The sequence below is a fragment of the Aquarana catesbeiana genome, linkage group LG07 (assembly GCF_042186555.1).
Source record: "Aquarana catesbeiana isolate 2022-GZ linkage group LG07, ASM4218655v1, whole genome shotgun sequence".
In the NCBI taxonomy this organism is placed as follows: domain Eukaryota; kingdom Metazoa; phylum Chordata; class Amphibia; order Anura; family Ranidae; genus Aquarana; species Aquarana catesbeiana.
Window position 1 is genome coordinate 322908798 of NC_133330.1, and position 19178 is coordinate 322927975.

At 45.1% G+C, this 19178-nt stretch overlaps 1 protein-coding gene across 1 annotated transcript in view; it reads left to right on the forward strand.

Moving 5' to 3' along the window:
- Positions 1–9678: 9678 nt before the first annotated feature.
- The window catches only part of WLS (Wnt ligand secretion mediator), an 81061-nt gene continuing 71561 nt past the window's right edge, over positions 9679–19178 (forward strand). The window contains exon 1 of the mRNA XM_073593767.1: positions 9679–9892. Within this exon, the coding sequence (XP_073449868.1) occupies positions 9787–9892 (106 nt within the window). The 5' untranslated portion in view covers positions 9679–9786. The remainder of the gene's footprint in view (positions 9893–19178) is intronic.

Consider the following 19178-nt stretch of genomic DNA (forward strand, 5'->3'; position numbering starts at 1 on the left):
AAACCTTCCCGGAGCTGCAGTGGTTAAAATATGAGCTCTGGTGACATTGCAACCCCAGTATGACACAGAAAATAATGTTAACGCTGATAGAGGGCAGGTATTGACTTGTATTCAGGAATTTCCTCAATGTTGATCCTGCCAATAGACACCCCAATGCGTTTCGACCAAAAATCGCAATCTTCATCAAACTTTCATAACACATTGGTTCACTCCCACAGGATATAGTTACCTTCAGTCAATGGGGAACGGAGTTTAGAACCATAGTTGTTAAAACAAGGTCCAGAACTTCTCTTAGGTCATTCTGACCTCCCAATCGGCAGGGCCTGAGACTACTGGCTTACAGGAAACCACTTGTAATGGTCCTGGGATCCCCATGATTAAGCCGAGTAGGTGGGGCAACACTCATCGGGGGGGGGGGGTGGATGTAACCAGGGCTGAGGCTGTTTTCACTGTCTACATACAGGGTTTTGTTGTGATGTTAAAGATATGCATAGTGTCCATAATGGTATGGTGGATTTGTTCCATGAGTTTTATTGCCTCCATGTGGTGCAGCACGAGGTCCCAAGGCACAGTGAGGGAGCGCCAGTGCAAAGCAATAGCCCAGTGGTCTCCAAACTGCTGCCCAGGGTCCAAATGTGGCCATTTTCTTGCTTTTATATGGCCCTTGGGGAACTATTTTGTTCACCGATACCAACAATGGGGCAAAATTGCCTCCACTGACACCAATGAAAGGGGGCACAATTCCTCCCAATTACACCACTGATGGGGTACAATTCCTCCCACTGACACCAACAATGGGGCCCAATGACATCAATGATGGGGTTCACTTCCTCCCAATGACACCAAGGATGGGGTCCAATGACATCAATGACTGGGTGAAATTCCTTCCAAAGTCACTAACAATGGGGCGCAACAACATCAACGATGGGGCACAATTCCTCTCACTGACACCAATGATGGGGTGCAATTACTCCCACTGAAACAAACTATGGGGCATTATTTTTTTCCCACTGACGTCTGGATCTTTTCTAACCCCAATGGCCAGTCCGGCCCCCCTAAAGTCTACAAGACAGTAAACGAGCCCTTTGATTAGAAAGTTTGAAGACCCTTGCAATAGCCCAATGAATAGCACTAAATAGAGTGTGCACCAACTTTTGGCAGGAAATTGTCACCTCTGGCAGATCCGCAAAAAACAAGCACATCGAGAACGTCAGTGTCAATTGCACTCCTGTAAACTGAGCTAACCTTAGTGGACACTCGTTGCCAAAGGGGTTTAAGAGCCCACACTTTTATAGTTGGTTATTAATTCAAACTGTTAGCTGTTAGGTGGAATATGCAAAGTTTTCAATCAAAAGTTTGTGATTTGCAAACCTAGTGAACCTTTCAAACCCATGGTAGCAGCAAACCCAAACCTTGTTCCTACTGACCACACATACAGTACACTATATTACCAAAAGTATTGGGATGCCTGCCTTTGCACGTACATGAGTTTTAATGGCATCCCAGTCTTAGTCCGTAGGGTACAATATTGAGTCGGCCCACCCTTTGCAGCTTCAACTCTTCTGGGAAGGCTGTACACAAGGTTTAGGAGTGTGTCTATGGGAATGTTTGACCATTCTTCCAGAAGAGCATTTGTGAGGTCAGGCACTGATATTGGATGAGAAGTCCTGGCTCGCAGTCTCTGCTCTAATTCATCCCAAAGGTGTTCTATCATGTTGAGGTCAGGACTCCTTGCAGGCCAGTCAAGTTCATCCACCCCAAACATCCTTATCAATGTCTTTATGGACCTTGCTTTGTGCACTGGTGTGCAGTCATGTTGGAACAGGAAGGGGCCATCCCCAAACTATTCCCACAAAGTTGGGAGCATGAAATTGTCCAAAATGTCTTGGTATGCTGACGCCTTAAGAGTTCAATTCGCTGGAACTAAGGGGCCAAGCCCAACCCCTGAAAAACAACCCTACACCATAATCCCCCCTCCACCAAATGATTTGGAAGCTCTGTCGTAACCCCATAATCCAAATCTCATTACAAACCCCTAGGTGGGCCACCTCTCTTCCTGAGCCTGACAAAGGGTAAAGGCCATTTTTGCCCAGGCCTGGAAACTAGGGTCACCAACCAATCATTATTAAAAGGGATAACCCTAAACTTTATGAAAACCCAAAAGTCCCATAAATCTGTTGGGCTTCTAATAAAATGACAATCAAGGTCATTTAAAAAACACCCCAGCGCTTAGGGATACGCCTCCAAAAAGTTAGAGACACTGCTGCTGTTAAACATAAGCTAAGCTAAACATGAACTTAAGCTGTTTATTTTCCATAGAAATAATATTCACATTTCTCACTTCAGACATTATCGACTTCCTGATTATAATCCAGCATTACAAACACAAATAATGTTCCCCATGGTAGTTTCCATTTATTGTTAATAATTAGGAGAAGTTTATTTTTTTGTGTTATTAGTCATAAGCTGACAACCCATCAAACCCCCAGAACAATTTATCAATCCATGGTAGAAATACTACACCCCTAGGTAGGTCTGTAAGTCTATTACTGAAGCCTGAGAGCTCATACTGGTCACTGATTGTAGAAGTTCTACATTGGTCTACACTGGCTTATCAGACGTATTGGTCAAGGAGTACTGAAGACTAGTTAGACTGGTCAAGGAGAGTATAACCCTAGTTAGAGAATTTTTTATCGATCAATGAATGCATCAGATTACTACTAGTTGAAGAACTACAGTATATACTGGTCAATGAGGATAAGTCCAAACTGGTTGATGTGTATATTAGGCTAGTTAGAGAGATCTACAGTGCCTTGAAAATGTTTTCACACCCCTTGAAATTTTCCACATTTTGCCATGTTACGAACCAAAAACATAAATGTATTTTATTGGGATTTGATGTGATAGACCAACACAAAGTTGCACATAATTGTGAAACAGAAGGAAAATGATAAATGGTTTTCAAATTTTGTTTACAAATAAATATCTGAAAAGTGTGGCGTGCATTTGTATTCAGCCACCTCTACTCTGATACCCCTAACTAAAATCTAGTGGAACCAATTGCTTTCAGAAGTCATCTAATTGGTAGAGTCCACCTGTGTGTAATTTAATCTCAGTATAAATATAGCTGTTTTGTGAAGCCCTCAGAGGATTATTAGAGAAGCTTACTGAACAAACAGCATCATGAAGGCCAAGCGACACACCAGACAGGTCAGGGATAAAGTGGTGGAGAAGTTTAAAGCAGGGTTTGGTTATAGAAATATCCCAAGCTTTGAACATCTCAAGGAGCACCGTTCAATCCATCATCCGAATATGGAAAGAGTATGGCACAGTTGCAAACCTACCAAGACATGGCCGTCCACCTAAACTGACAGGCCGGGCAAGGAGAACATTCATCAGAGAATCAGCCAAGAGGCCCATGGTAACTCTGGAGGAGCTGCAGAGATCCACAGCTCAGGTGGGAGAATCTGTCCACAGGACAACTATTAGTCGTGCTCTCCACAAATCTGGACTTTATAGAAGAGTGACAAGAAGAAAGCCATTGTTGAAAGAAAGGCATAAGAAGTCCCATTTGCAGTTTGCGAGAAGCCATGTGGGGGACACAGCAAACATGTGGAAGAAGGTGCTCTGGTCAGATGAGACCAAAATTGAACTGTTTGGCCTAAAAGCAAAACGCTATGTGTGGTGTAAAACTAACACTGCACATGACCCTGAACACACCATCCCCACCGTGAAACATGGTGGTGACAGCATCATGTTGTGGGGATGCTTTATTTCAGCGGGGACAGGGAAGCTGGTCAGACTTGATGTGAAGATGGATGAAGCCAAATACAGGGCAATCTTAGAAGAAAACCTGTTATGCCCTGTACACACGACTGGAGTTTCCGGCAGAAAAGGTCCAACGGAATCATTCCGTCAGACATTCCGATCGTGTGTGTGCTTCATCTGACTTTTTCTTTCTAAAATTCTGATGGACCTAGAAATAGAACATGTTTCAAATCTTTCTGATGGAATCAGTTCCTATCGGAAAACCGCTTGCCTGTATGCTATTCCGACGAACCAAAAACGACACAAGGGCAGCTATTGGCTACTGGCTATTGAACTTCCTTTTTCTAGTCCCGTCGTACGCCATCGCGTTCTAAACGATCGGACTTTGGTGTGATCATGTGTAGGCAAGTCCGTTTCAGGGGAACTCCATCGGAACTCCGTCGGAGTCTGTTCTGACGGAAAGTCCGGTCGTGTGTACGCAGCATGAGAGTCTGCCAAAGACTTGAGATTGCGGCGGAGGTTCACCTTCCAGCAGGACAACGACCCTAAACATACAGCCAGAGCTACAATGGAATGGTTTAGATCAAAGCATATTCATGTGTTAGAATGGCCCAGTCAAAGTCCAGACCTAAATCTAACTGAGAATCTGTGGCAAGACATGAAAATTGCTGTTCACAGACGCTCTCCATCCAATCAGACAGAGTTTGAGCTAATTTGCAAAGAAGAATGGGCAAAAATGTCCCTCTCTAGATGTGCAAAGCTGGTAGAGACATCCCCAGAAAGACTTGCAGCTGTAATTGCAGTGAAAGGGGGTTCTACAAAGTATTGACTTATGCCGCGTACACACGACCGGTTTTGCCGTCGGAATAAACTCCGAAGGTTTCTCCGACGGAACGCCAACGGAATTCCGCTCAAGCGGTCTTGCATACACACGGTCACACCAAATTCCGACCGTCCAGAACGCTGCGACGTACAACACGTACGACGGGACTAGAAAAAGGAAGTTCAATAGCCAGTAGCCAATAGCTTTTGTCTCGTACTTGCTTCAGAGCATGCGTAGTTTTTGGTCCATCAGAACAGCATACAGATGAGCGGTTTTCCCGATAGGAATTGGTTCCGTTGGAAATATTTAGAACATGTTCTATTTCTAGGTCTGTCAGAATTTTAAAAAAAAAATATCCTATGAGGCCTACACACGATTGGAATAGACGATAAAAAGCTTCCATCTGACTTTTTCTGTCGGACATTCCGCTCGTGTGTACGCGGCTTTAGGGGGGCAGAACACAAATGCACGCCACACTTTTCACATATTTATTTGTAAAAAATGTTGGAAACCATTTATCATTTTCCTTCCACTTCACAATTATGTGCGACTTTGTGTTGGTCTATCACATAAAATCCTAATAAAATACATTTACGTTTTTGGTTGTAACATGACAAAATGTGGAAAATGTCAAGGGGTATGAATACTTTTTCAAGACACTGTATGTTGGTCAATAATTGCATTATAGTACTACCTGAGCCCCTGTGCTGTTCACTATATAGCTCGGAGTAATCAGTGTGCTCTGTGCTGGTCACTAAAGCCTGGTACACATGATGAGATTATCGGACGAATAATCGTCTGTTTTGTTTTGCATGCTAGTCTCAAATCGAAAATGAAAAGGTTACTAAAATTCCGAAAATTCTTGTACAACAGAATAATAATTCGGAAGTGATATAGTGCATTGCATTGTATTTCTATTTTATTTTCGAACGAAAACTGTACTGATTAAATGAAAATCATTCGCTCTGGTATTGCATGAGAAACATTTTTGTGTTTTTCCCTTCAGATAATCTCAGATGAACTGTCGTGATCAGTTCTCAAAAGCTGTGTACTAACGATCAGATTATCGTACGATCGCTTAGAAAGCAGTACTTTTCATTTGATTTTCTGATCGTGTGTACTAGGCTTAAGTAGTTGGTGTGCCCTGTTCCCATCAATGAGTAGTCAGTGTTCCCTGTGCTGGTCACTGAATGGATCAAAGTAATCGGTGTTCCCTGTGCTGGTCAATGAGTGGCTCAGAGTAGTTGTGTTCCCTGTGCTGGTCACTAAGTGACTCATAGTTGTCAGTGTTCCCTGTGCTGGTTGATAAGGGTCTCAGAGAAATTGGTGTTCCCTGTGCTGGACACGGAGTGGCTCATAGTGGTCAGTGTTTTCTCTGCCAGTGTTCCTTGTACTGATCACTAAGTAGCTCACAGTGGACAGTGTTCCCTGTGCTGGTCACTGAGAGTCTCAGAGTACTCAATGTTCCCTGTGCTGGACAGTGTATGGCTGATAGGTGTCGGTGTTCCCTGTGCTGGTCAGTGTATGGCTGATAGGTGTCCGTGATCCCTGTGCTGGTCAGTGTATGGCTGATAGGTGTCCGTGATCCCTGTGCTGGTCAGTGTATGGCTGATAGGTGTCGGTGTTCCCTGTGCTGGTCAGTGTATGGCTGATAGGTGTCGGTGATCCCTGTGCTGGTCAGTGTATGGCTGATAGGTGTTGGTGTTCCCTGTGCTGGTCAGTGTATGGCTGATAGGTGTCGGTGTTCCCTGTGCTGGTCAGTGTTTGGCTGATAGGTGTCGGTGTTCCCTGTGCTGGTCAGTGTATGGCTGATAGGTGTCGGTGTTCCCTGTGCTGGTCAGTGTATGGCTGATAGGTGTCAGTGATCCCTGTGCTGGTCAGTGTATGGCTGATAGGTGTCGGTGATCCCTGTGTTGGTCAGTGTATGGCTGATAGGTGTCGGTGATCCCTGTGCTGGTCAGTGTATGGCTGATAGGTGTCGGTGTTCCCTGTGCTGGTCAGTGTTTGGCTGATAGGTGTCGGTGTTCCCTGTGCTGGTCAGTGTATGGCTGATAGGTGTCGATGTTCCCTGTGCTGGTCAGTGTATGGCTGATAGGTGTCGGTGTTCCCTGTGCTGGTCAGTGTTTGGCTGATAGGTGTCGGTGATCCCTGTGTTGGTCAGTGTATGGCTGATAGGTGTCGGTGATCGCTGTGTTGGTCAGTGTATGGCTGATAGGTGTCAGTGATCCCGGTAGGCCAGTCTGGCTCTGGCTAGGGTCGCTGGGCAGGTGGGGCCCCCCAGGCAAGTGGGGCTCCCGGGCAACTGCCCAGCATGCCCATGCGAATAGACAGCCCTGGCTGATAGGTATCGGTGTTCCCTGTGCTGGTCAGTGTATGGTTGATGCTGGACACGGAGTGGCTCATAGTGGTCAGTGTTTTCTCTGCCAGTGTTCCTTGTACTGATCACTAAGTAGCTCACAGTGGACAGTGTTCCCTGTGCTGGTCACTGAGAGTCTCAGAGTACTCAATGTTCCCTGTGCTGGACAGTGTATGGCTGATAGGTGTCGGTGTTCCCTGTGTTGGTCAGTGTATGGCTGATAGGTGTCGGTGATCCCTGTGCTGGTGAGTGTATGGCTGATAGGTGTCGGTGATCCCTGTGCTGGTCAGTGTATGGCTGATAGGTGTCGGTGATCCCTGTGCTGGTCAGTGTATGGCTGATAGGTGTCAGTGTTCCCTGTGCTGGTCAGTGTATGGCTGATAGCAGTGCCATCTTAAGAGCATTATAGGCCCCAGGGCAATACAGTTCACTGGGGCCCTGTCTACACAATCACGCACAATTGCCCATCAAATGCAGCCTCACTGTACCCACCATTGTAGCCTCACTGTGCCTGTGAATGAAGCCTAACTGTGCCCACCATTGCAGCCTTACTGTGCCCATGAATGCAGCCTCACTGTGCCCACCATTGCAGCCTCACTGTGCCCATGAATGCACCCTCACTGTGCCCACCATTGCACTCTCACTGTGCCCATGAATGCAGCATCACTATGCTAAATAATACAGACTCACCAGTGCCTGGTAACACACACACAGCGGGCATCTCCTCTTGTGTATCACGGAGCTGGCTGGGTCTGTGTTCGGCGGCCGCGCTGTAACAAGGTCCCGCCCCCCTAGACTGGCTCGCGTGATAGGCGGAACACTGATTTAAACTACTATTACATGAGTCAGTCTAAGGGGGCGGGACCTTGTTACAGCGTGGCCGCTGAACACAGACCCAGCCAGCTCCGTGATACACAGGAGGAGAGAGGGAAAGATCGGAGCGCTGCAGCAGCAACTCAAAGCAGCCCCAGGGCAGGCGGCCTACCTGGAAATATCCCGGTAGGCCAATCTGGCTCTGGCTAGGGTCGCTGGGCAGGTGGGGCCCCCCAGGCAAGTTGGGTCCCCGGGCAACTGCCCAGCGTGCCCATGCGAATAGACAGCCCTGGCTGATAGGTATCGGTGTTCCCTGTGCTGGTCAGTGTATGGTTGATAGAGGTTGGTGTTCCCTGTGTTGGTCAGTGTATGTCTGATAGGTGTCGGTGATCCCTGTGCTGGTCAGTGTTTGGCTGATAGGTATCGGTGTTCCCTGTGCTGGTCAGTGTATGGTTGATAGAGGTTGGTGTTCCCTGTGTTGGTCAGTGTATTGGCTGATAGAGGTTGGTGTTCCCTGTGTTGGTCAGTGTATTGGCTGATAGAGGTCAGTGTTCCCTGTGTTGGTCAGTGTATGGCTGATAGGTGTTGGTGTTCCCTGTGCTGGTCAGTGTATGGCTGAAAGGTGTCGGTGATCCCTGTGCTTTTCAGTGTATGGCTGATAGGTGTCGGTGATCCCTGTGCTGGTCAGTGTATGGCTGATAGGTGTCTGTGATCCCTGTGCTGGTCAGTGTATGGCTGATAGGTGTCGGTGATCCCTGTGCCGGTCAGTGTATGGCTGATAGGTGATCCCTGTGCTGGTCAGTGTATGGCTGATAGGTGTCGGTGATCCCTGTGCTGGTCAGTGTATGGCTGATAGGTGTCGGTGATCCCTGTGCCGGTCAGTGTATGGCTGATAGGTGATCCCTGTGCCGGTCAGTGTATGGCTGATAGGTGATCCCTGTGCTGGTCAGTGTATGGCTGATAGGTGTCGCTGATCCCTGTGCTGGTCAGTGTATGGCTGATAGGTGATCCCTGTGTTGGTCAGTGTATGGCTGATAGGTGTCGGTGATCCCTGTGCCGGTCAGTGTATGGCTGATAGGTGTCGGTGATCCCTGTGCCGGTCAGTGTATGGCTGATAGGTGTCGGTGATCCCTGTGCCGGTCAGTGTATGGCTGATAGGTGATCCCTGTGCCGGTCAGTGTATGGCTGATAGGTGATCCCTGTGCTGGTCAGTGTATGGCTGATAGGTGTCTGTGATCCCTGTGCTGGTCAGTGTATGGCTGATAGGTGTCGGTGATCCCTGTGCCGGTCAGTGTATGGCTGATAGGTGATCCCTGTGCCGGTCAGTGTATGGCTGATAGGTGATCCCTGTGCTGGTCAGTGTATGGCTGATAGGTGTCGCTGATCCCTGTGCTGGTCAGTGTATGGCTGATAGGTGATCCCTGTGTTGGTCAGTGTATGGCTGATAGGTGTCGGTGATCCCTGTGCTGGTCAGTGTATGGCTGATAGGTGTCGCTGATCCCTGTGCTGGTCAGTGTATGGCTGATAGGTGATCCCTGTGCCGGTCAGTGTATGGCTGATAGGTGTCGGTGATCCCTGTGCCGGTCAGTGTATGGCTGATAGGTGATCCTTGTGCCGGTCAGTGTATGGCTGATAGGTGATCCCTGTGCCGGTCAGTGTATGGCTGATAGGTGTCGGTGATCCCTGTGCCGGTCAGTGTATGGCTGATAGGTGATCCTTGTGCCGGTCAGTGTATGGCTGATAGGTGATCCCTGTGCCGGTCAGTGTATGGCTGATAGGTGATCCCTGTGCCGGTCAGTGTATGGCTGATAGGTGATCCCTGTGCTGGTCAGTGTATGGCTGATAGGTGATCCCTGTGCTGGTCAGTGTATGGCACTGCAGTATATGGACAGGGGGAGGCAGGCAGGGGAGGTGCAGCACAGCCGGGCGGGCGGGTCACGTGACGCTGCGGCAGCTCTCAGTCTGGCTCGGTCGGTAGCCGCTCTCTCTCCGCTCTCTCCGGCATTTCTCCGCTCCGTTGGCAGCCATGGCGGGGGCGATCATCGAGAATATGAGCACCAAGAAGCTGTGCCTGGTCGGCGGCGTCCTCCTCATCTTCCAAGTGCTGGCATTCCTGGTGGGGGGGCTGATCGGTGAGTGGCGGCTTCCAACAAACTTTTCTCCCGGGGTTCCCGGATCGGCCCGGATCCTAACCTCCTAAAACTGACCGGGGGAGCCGGGACCCCCCCTCCCCCGGCACACAGGGGGGGGGGGGGCACCGGGCAACTTTCCTGAACAAGAAGAAAAGTTTACTTTGTAACTTATGTGAGATCCTCATCCTGCCTTTGTTGGAGGATCCTCACCAGGAAGGGTGGGCTGCCTGTGATCACTCCTCCAGACCCCCCCCCTTTATCTATGCCCCCCTAAATACACCCCCTTATCTACCCCCGATAGTAGGATCCCCCAATCCTGGCACTCCTTATGTACTAATGTCCTGCTGACCCCCCCCCCCCCAATGGGGGACTTTACTAAAAACATCCACAACCTTCATCTAAGCCCCCCCTATACAACCCCCCTTATCTACTCCCCATACCCCAATTGTAGGAACCCCTTTCTTGGCTGCAGGCACTCCTTATGTATTCATGTTCTTCAGACCATACCTTATGTTTTTAATTAACCAGACTCTATTTCCCATGTACGTTTTGATTATGATCTTCTTTTTTCTTTTTTTTTTTTTTTTTTTTTTTTCATTGTATGGTCTCTTATTTTACCGGCACTTTAATTTATGAGTTTAAACAAAAGGAGTACCACTTAGGGGTTGTTATAAGACCCCCCACCCCCAGGGTACTCCAATCCCTAGCGGAGAGTTTGCAGTGCTTTGAAGCCCTGTTTGTTTGGGGGGAGGGGTATTTGTAATTTTATTATTTTTTTGTGTCTAATTTTTATACTTCTTGTTTTTTCATATTCTGCTTTACAGCAAGATGCTTATTAGTAAAAAAAAAAAAAAAAAAAAAAAAAATACCAAATAGAAAGTTTACCTTTTAAATGTCTGCCTACATGACACAGATAACAGGACTTGCACATTTTATGTGTGTGTGTGTGTGTTTTTTTTTTTTTTTTTTTTTTTTTTTTTAATATTTTATTATATTTTTATCTGTATGCATAACACAAATAAAAGCAGGACTCAGTTTTTTGTTTTTTTTTAATTTTTATCTGTATACATGACACAGATAAAACCAAGGCTAACACATTTTATGTTTTCTTGATTTTTTTATTTTTTTTTTATTATATATTTTTTTTATACCTATTAACAGTATCAATTTCTGTCTGTTTTTATGCATTTATTTTCCTTTTTATTATGCTGTTTGACCATAGTTGATCAAACTGCATATAATTTGAAAGTGTGTGTGTGTATTTAATATTATTATTGTAATCAGATTTTATTTAAAGTGCATGTCACCCCAACACTTCATATACCTGATATGTGCCTGCTGTACCATGTACTTGAATTAGGAAGTCTCCTGTTCTCTTTGTGTTCTCTATCTCTGTATGATCCTTTATGTGAAAAAAGTTGTTCCTGCTAGTTCCTCTGCTTTCCTATTAAAAACTGACCACACTAAGCAGGAGAGCACATTGTGCTCTAGCTGTTCTGGGAACTCAGCTGATCGGTTCCAATTCCTTCAAAGAAAGCTTTACACCCCTTTCACACTGAGGCGCTATATCGCTAGAAATGGCGCCTCTACTTTTACTTCAATGTGAAAGCCTGAGGGCTTTCACACTGGAGCGATGCGCTGGCAGGACGCTCAAAAAAGTCCTGCAACCAGCATCTTTGAGGTGCCGTAGGAGCGGTGTATATACCGCCCCTAAAGTGCCCCTGCCCATTGAAATCAATGGGCAGCGCCAGCAAAGTAGTGGCGCTTTTAACCCTTTTTTTTTGGCCGTTAGTGGGGGTTAAAAGTGCCCCGCTAGCGGACGAAAAATGTGGCAAAAACGTCAGTAAAGCGCCGCTTTACCCCCGACGCTGCGCAGTGTGAAAGTGCCCTTATACATTTACACCATTGATAGGCTGCCACACAGAGTGCAAAACAAAAACAAGAAAAACATATTAATCATACATTATATTTAAACCAGAGTAAAAGAAAGGAATACATTGTGAATAACACTATAGATTTTTTTTTTTTTTTTTTTTTTTTGGGGACCCTCAAAAAATGTAAATGATTATTCAAATACGTTTTTGGTCTGCATACCTGGCATAGAAAAGTAGGACAGACACTTTTGTTTTTAATGCTTTCCTACGTTATTTTATTATTATTATTATTATACAAGATTTATATAGCACCAACAATTTGTGCGACGCTTTACAGAATAAAGGCAGACAGTACAGTTTCTCTACAGTTCTAGACAAGTGGGTTGGCTGACCCTGCTCATGAGAGTTTACAATCTATTTATTGTTTGTATACTTTGAGTATTGATGGGCTCTAAGGATTTGGCAGTTTTTGTTTTGTTTGTTTTGATGATGTTGACCTTTACTGCTGATTTGTAATGCAGTCTGTGTTTAATGTATGTATGTTTTATGTAACTATGTTGCAATTTTTATTCATGCTTGCTAAATATTTAGCAAAATTGTTTATTTTAAGATAGCTTATAGTATTAGTTGTCAGTGTCACATTCCATTGTGCTTCTGCAATCTTAAAGAGGCTTATCTCAGTCTCCCTTCCTTTTTTTTTTTTTTTTTTTTTTTTTAATTAAAAAAAAAAAAAAAAAAAAATTAAAAAAATATATTTTTGTTATCAATGGATAACAAATGTTAATATTGAACTCCCATTTTTTTTCTTGTACACAGCATGAGACTGTTTACATTTTGTGATGACAATTAGGTCCTAGTGTAGAGACACTCCAACAATTGGGGGGGATTTACTAAAACTGGAGAGTGCAAAATCTTGTGCAGCCCTGCATAGGCAACCAATCAGCTTCCACGTTTTATTGTTAAAGCTTAACTGAACGAGCTGCAGTCTGAAGCTGATTGGTTACAATGCAGAGCTGCACCAGATTTTGCACTCCCCAGTTTTAGTAAATCATCTCCATAGCTTTCAAGTAAATCTGCCATTGTAACCTTCTCAAAATGTAACAATGTTACCTTAGATTTAGGAAATAAAATTGCTTGATTTCCCCCATTCACACTGACTGTGTTTGATGGGGAAATCCCTCACGCTGCGCTATTGTATTCTGGCAGCAGGAGGTTTCCCCACCATCGGAATACAATGAACCGCTGAACCTGACAAATTTCGATCTGTCTATTGCCGGCTTTAGTTTACCTGCTGTATACAGATGGACCCCCCTACACCCTGTTCTGAGCTAGCCGAACACATATACAGTGCCTTGAAAAAGTATTCATACCCCTTGGAATTTTCCCCATTTCGTCATGTTGCAGCCAAAAACATAAATGTATTTTATGTGATAGCCCAACACAACGTGGCACATAATTGTGAAGTGGAAGGAAAATGTTAAATGGTTTTCAAATTTTTTTTTTACTAATAAATATGTGAAAAGTGTGGGGTGCATTTGTGTTCAGCCCCCTTTACTCTGATACCCCTAACTAAAATCTAGTGGAACCAATTGCCTTCAGAAGTCACCTAATTAGTAAATAGAGTCCACCTGTGTGTAATTTAATCTCAGTATAAATACAGCTGTTCTGTGAAGCCCTCAGATGTTTGTTAGAGAACCTTAGCGAACAAACAGCATCGTGAAGGCCAAGGAACACACCAGACAGGTCAGGGATAAAGTTGTGGAGAAGTTTAAAGCAGGGTTAGGTTATAAAAAAAAAAAAATATCCCAAGCTTTGAACATGTCACGGAGCTCTGTTCAATCCATCATCCGGAAATGGAAAGAGTATGAGTCTATTGCATTTCATGTAATAGACACTGGGGGCGTTGTTTTGCTCAACAGATCCAACCTGCCCCAATATATCTGCGGTCGGCAACTGATTAATTGAGCAAGCTGAAGTTAAAAGCTGGTTACTATGCACAACTGCACCAGATTCTGTGTACTCCAGTTTTAGTAAATCAACCCCCCCCCCCGCCCATTGTGTCGCAGTTATATATGCCTTTTTTTTTTTTCTCCGCAAAAGTGAAGTTACACTTTGATTGTCCTGTAATCTATTTTTATGATCCTTGCAACATTTTCCATGAACTCCCTCTCCTTTTTCCCTCTAACGTCTGTTTATTGGAAGTGAGCAATGCATATTAGTTGTGGTCATGTGCACTACAAATCCCATAGTCCATAGTGTATGTTAGGAGCGAGCAGGAGAGGGTGGCTACATAACATAAGGAGTGGCCTACGTACTGTGAGACCATGGAGAATGAACATGGCCACCAGTGGCGGCTGGTGGTAAAAATTAGTTTTGGGGGGGTGGCAAACAGTGATGGGTGGAGGCTTCCCCTTCCCCTGCAGGCATCACAGCGGCTTCCACCATGCGTCTCCTCCCTCCTCCTCCTAGGTTAATTGGGAAGCTTCTCCTTTCGGCCAATCAGGGAAATGGGTCTCTAACCCGCTTCCTGATTGGCCGGGAGGAGAGTCGGTGTGACAACAGCGAATACTCATTTGCTGTTGTCACACAACTGGGTGGGATCAGAGCCCACCTTTTTTTGAAGCCTATTAGAGCCTCTGGCTCTAATCACATGCTACAAAAAAAAGAAAACATTGGAATCCATGTGTCCAGTGCCCTGCATGTAGTTTAGGGGGCCGGACACATGGATGGTGGGGGGGCACCCCTAATGGAAGGTCCGTCACTGGTAGCCACCCTCTAACAAAAAGTTGGATCACAGCAGCAAAAAAAAAAAAAAAAAAAAAAAAAAAGAAAGAAGGAATTTGGAGATTTGGGGAAGGCTGAGAGTAATAGGAAGGGACTTGACTGAGCTAAGAATAAGGACTTGAAGATAATTTTCTTCTCTTCCTGGAAACCAGCTAACCAGAGCATTGATCTTTTTTGTTTCAGTGAAACTGTAATTTTTTTTTTTTCTCATCTTTGACTTTATTTACTTCCTAATTGTCATCCTGTATTGCTAAGACAAATAACGTGCTCCAGCATGAGCTTCCTTTTCTTCTCTTTAAATTCCAGCATTCATTTCAAAGCCGGGAGTGTCAATTACAGCACTTTACACAGGAAGCCCATACTCAGCGCTCGGCGGCTTTTATTGTGTTGAATCAGGAAATTGTTGTGTCTGGCCCTAAGGCTGTCACATGGGGAACCTGCAAATAATGACCTTCAACTTCATATGGAATGGGAGGTGAACGCTGACCCATCATCATATTTCTCATGTTAAGGGCGTATATGATATAGAATGTATAGGTTAGGTAATGTATAAGTGTAGCATTTCCAGGTATTTATTACCACGCCTAGATATCACAGTCCTTCCTCTGACAATGAATTTTCTTTCCAGAATGTTGGAACCATCTTTGTCCAGGAATCATCCAGAGCCTCCATCCACTCCCTGAACTGAGATGCCAGCTCAGACATGACAAAATCCTGTAAGGCTCCATGCACATTGGACGTTAAAATAAAGTTATAAAAACGCCAGTAGCTTTGCAGTGAGTCTTTCAACGTTTTTGAAATAGCGTTTATTATCTTTTTTTAGCGTTTTTCCGCGTTAGCGTTTTTAAAAATATTTTTATTTTTCAATGCATCAAAAACGTTAACGCTGGTGAGCCACGTTTTTGAGCGTTTATTGGCATTTATGAGCATTGGGCGTTTTTTGTGGTCAGAAAAATGACTCCTGAACGCGATTTTATGGCGTTCAGAAAACAGCCCATTAACTCCACTGCTGATGAACATCAAAAAACGTCCATGTGTGCATGGACAAATAGGATAACATGGAGGGGAGTTTATGGGCTTTTAAAAAAAAAAAAAAAAAACGCCCAAACTCCCATAAACAGCCGTTTATGAGCTTCAGTGTGCATGGAGCCTAAATCTTGATGCCTGTGCATTATTTTTCTCAAAAAATAGGTGCAGGACCCCCCCCCCCCCACCACCACCTTTTCTGAATTATCTTTTGTCTCCACCCCCTACCCACCTCCCAGTACCGTCCCAGTTAGAGATTACAGAACCAAGTACTATTTTGTGATGCTACAGTGCATATGAAAAGTCTACACACCCCTGTTAAAATGTCAGGTTTCTGTGATGTTAAAAAATAATTTCAGAACTTTTTCCACCTTTTTAATGTGACCTATAAACTGTACGACTCAATTGAAAAACAAACTGAAATATTTAAAAGTAAAAATAAAAAAAAAATAATAATGTGGTTGCACACCCTCTAACTGGGGATGTAGCTGTTTACAAAATTAAGCAATCACATTCAAACTCATGTTAAGTAGTAGTCAGTACACACCAGCCATCATTTAAAGTGCCTCTGATTAACCCCAAATAAAGTTCAGTTGTTCTAGTAGGTCTTTCCTGACTTTTTCTTAGTCGCGTCCTACAGCAAAAGCCATGGTCCGCAGAGAGCTCCCAAAGCATCAGAGGGATCTCATTGTTAAAAGGTATCGGTCGACGTGTCCTGGCTATGAAGGAGTGACAACGTGTATCGCCTCAGCTTGGTATCACCGCCGCTTACAGCACAGCTCCGGAGGGGGACTCTTGCCTCAAACAGCTCCTCCAATGTCCCAGCGACAGCGGCTTTCTTCTCAGCCGCCACGGACTGACCGCTCGCGGCAGGGACAGCTAGATTCGAACTACCCTGGAACCCGGGGGCAAGGCCGCGAGGCTTCCAAGATGGCGCCGACCAGGAAGGCCAAGAAAGCCGCAAAAGCCTCCCAGCATGCCGCAGCTCAGCTCCAGAAGACTGCAGCTTCCCCGGTTCCCTGAATCAGCCCCCCACCTCCCCCGCATCTCCAGATAGAGGCTCTGAATTGCCTGACTTTCTTGGGGATGAGGACATCAGATGCCATATTTTGTCCCTCCCCACTAGAGAGGACCTGGAGCGCTTCACTAGCAGGGTAGAGAAGGCCTTCACAGAGGACATTGCACACGTAAAGGCTGATACTTCACACCTGGGTGCCAGAGTGGAATCTTTAGAGTAGAACATTGAGGAAGCTCTCCCTGTTATTACCATGTTACAGTCTAAATGTCTCATGCAGGATCAGCAAATTGATACTTTACTATGTCAGGTGGATGATGTGGAAAACCACAGTTGGAGGGCAAATATCAGAATCCGGGGCCTGCCAGAAGCCACAGCTTCCAGGGACATTATCCCCACTCTGGTGGATATCTTTAGGGAAATACTGGAACTACCAGCCTCTGCTCCCATTGAGATCGATCGTGCACATAGAGCACTCCGACCTCCATCTCAGGATGTGGACAATCCCAGAGACATCATTTGTAAGCTACATAAGTTCACGCTTAAAGACCGCATCATGTAAAAAATGCGTGGCAAGCCCTTTTTTGATTTTGATGGAGCACATTTATCTTTCTATCAGGTTATCTCCAGATGTACCCTCATGCAGCGCAGGGCACTCCGCCCCCTACTGGCTGCTGTCCAGGAAGCAGGCCTGACATACCGCTGGGGTTTTCCCTTCTTTCTACAGGTGACTAAAGATGGCAAGAAGGTCACCCTACGCACCAAAGATGACCTCCCGCACTTCTTATCTACTCTTGAGCTGGACTCTGTGGAATTCCCGGACTGGTGAGGATCTTCAGACATCCCTGCCATACAGCTACCCCAACCATGGCTGCCTACTAATTGCAGAAGTCGTAAAAGTGATCGGCAGCTTCCAGCCCCTGGTCCCCCGTCAGGCCCCTCCACTTCCAGAGACTGACAGAGCAGGTTTTCATGGTCTCCGCGATTGAATCCGAGGTCCTTCACTGTTGTTGTGAGGTGACCCTGCTTCCTTGCATATAATTACATTTTTATTTATTTTTTTCTTGCATTACAGAAACCTGACATTTTAACAGTGATGTGTAGACTTTTTATATCCACTGTAAGTAATTTGTATGGAATTTGCTAATGACGAGACAGTAAAATAGATTCCCTGTAGCTAGCAACAATGGACCCCCCCCCCCCCAGCAACAATAGACTCCCAACAGCCAGCATCAATAGATAGACCCTCCAGCAGTAATAGACCCCTCCCTCAACAGTAGATTTGACTCCCCCAGCTACATAAGACCCACCCCCATCAACAATAGAGTTCCCCAGCAACAATTATCCCCCCCCCTTCTCCTGCAAAAATAGATCCCCTCCAGCAACAATAGATTCCCCAGCAGCCAGCATCAATAGACCCTCCAGCACACCCCACAGCACCTCTTGCTACAACATACATTCGGTGCTGGGATTGCTTTGCCGCAGAAAAAAACCCTGGTCTTATTATGGCTGCGATCAGACTGCTCCGTTGCAAAAATGCATATGCATTTTTGATGCGTTTCCAGTGCATTTTCTGGGTGCTTATTACCCAACATGCACCTGTGAAACTTGAACATGTGACTCAAAGAGCACTATAAATGCAACGCAGGTGCGGTGTTGCCACGTTTTCTAATCATTTTAATGGGGACCTGTGTTTTTGGTGTGGTTTTCATAACTTTCGAAGATGCAGCGTGCAGGACTTTTCAAAATGCACTACACCGGCAGTACAGTGGTGTGAAGAGTCCCGTGGAATTTCACAGGATTGAGTTTTTAGCACAGTAAAAGCAGTGTGAAAGCAGCTTTAGGGAGAAAGAGGAAATGCTTCCTGCTGCCTGCAGCAGACTGATATCAACATCTCGGGCATTTGCGCTGCAGTGCCTATGTGCTCTCCAATAGGAGCAGAGAGCAGAGTGAATGAGAGGAGTCATCGGCGTGTTGCTTCTCCTTTCACTGTCCAGTCACAGGCTGGGGGAAGGACCTGTAAGTGTTACTGAACTGTAGTAGAGGGAAAAGAAGGTTTCCTGTGCTGTGTGGCAGAGCTGTGTAGATCTCAGAACTGGATGGACAGACATACAAATCCTTTGACAAGTTTACCAGCTCCTGTGTATACATTTCATTTATTGTTTGCCTGGAGTTCAGCTTCATCCTGATCCTAATGAAAGTTTTTTTTCTTGGATATGCAGCATTTCACTCATTAGATATGGGATAAATTACTCCGAGCATCACCTTTCTGTTCATTTCTTGAACATTCTAAATTGAAGGTGCCAAAACAGACTTTCCACTGCTAAGTATTAGGCAATGGCAGTGTGCGTGTTCCAATGTGCTTTTAAAACATTTATAACCTATATAATCATTTTACTGATCTATATTCTCTCTCCTGCTATGTGACCGGCCTGCTGAGCCTGTATGTATGTATGTATGTATGTATGTGGATAAAAATCAATGATTTATTTTTTTTTAAATCTGTTTTTTTTTGTGTTTTTTTTATAAAATTAATTTGAATAAAATGCTTTTTGGAGTAAAAATCTATCTAAAGATAGTTTTCTAT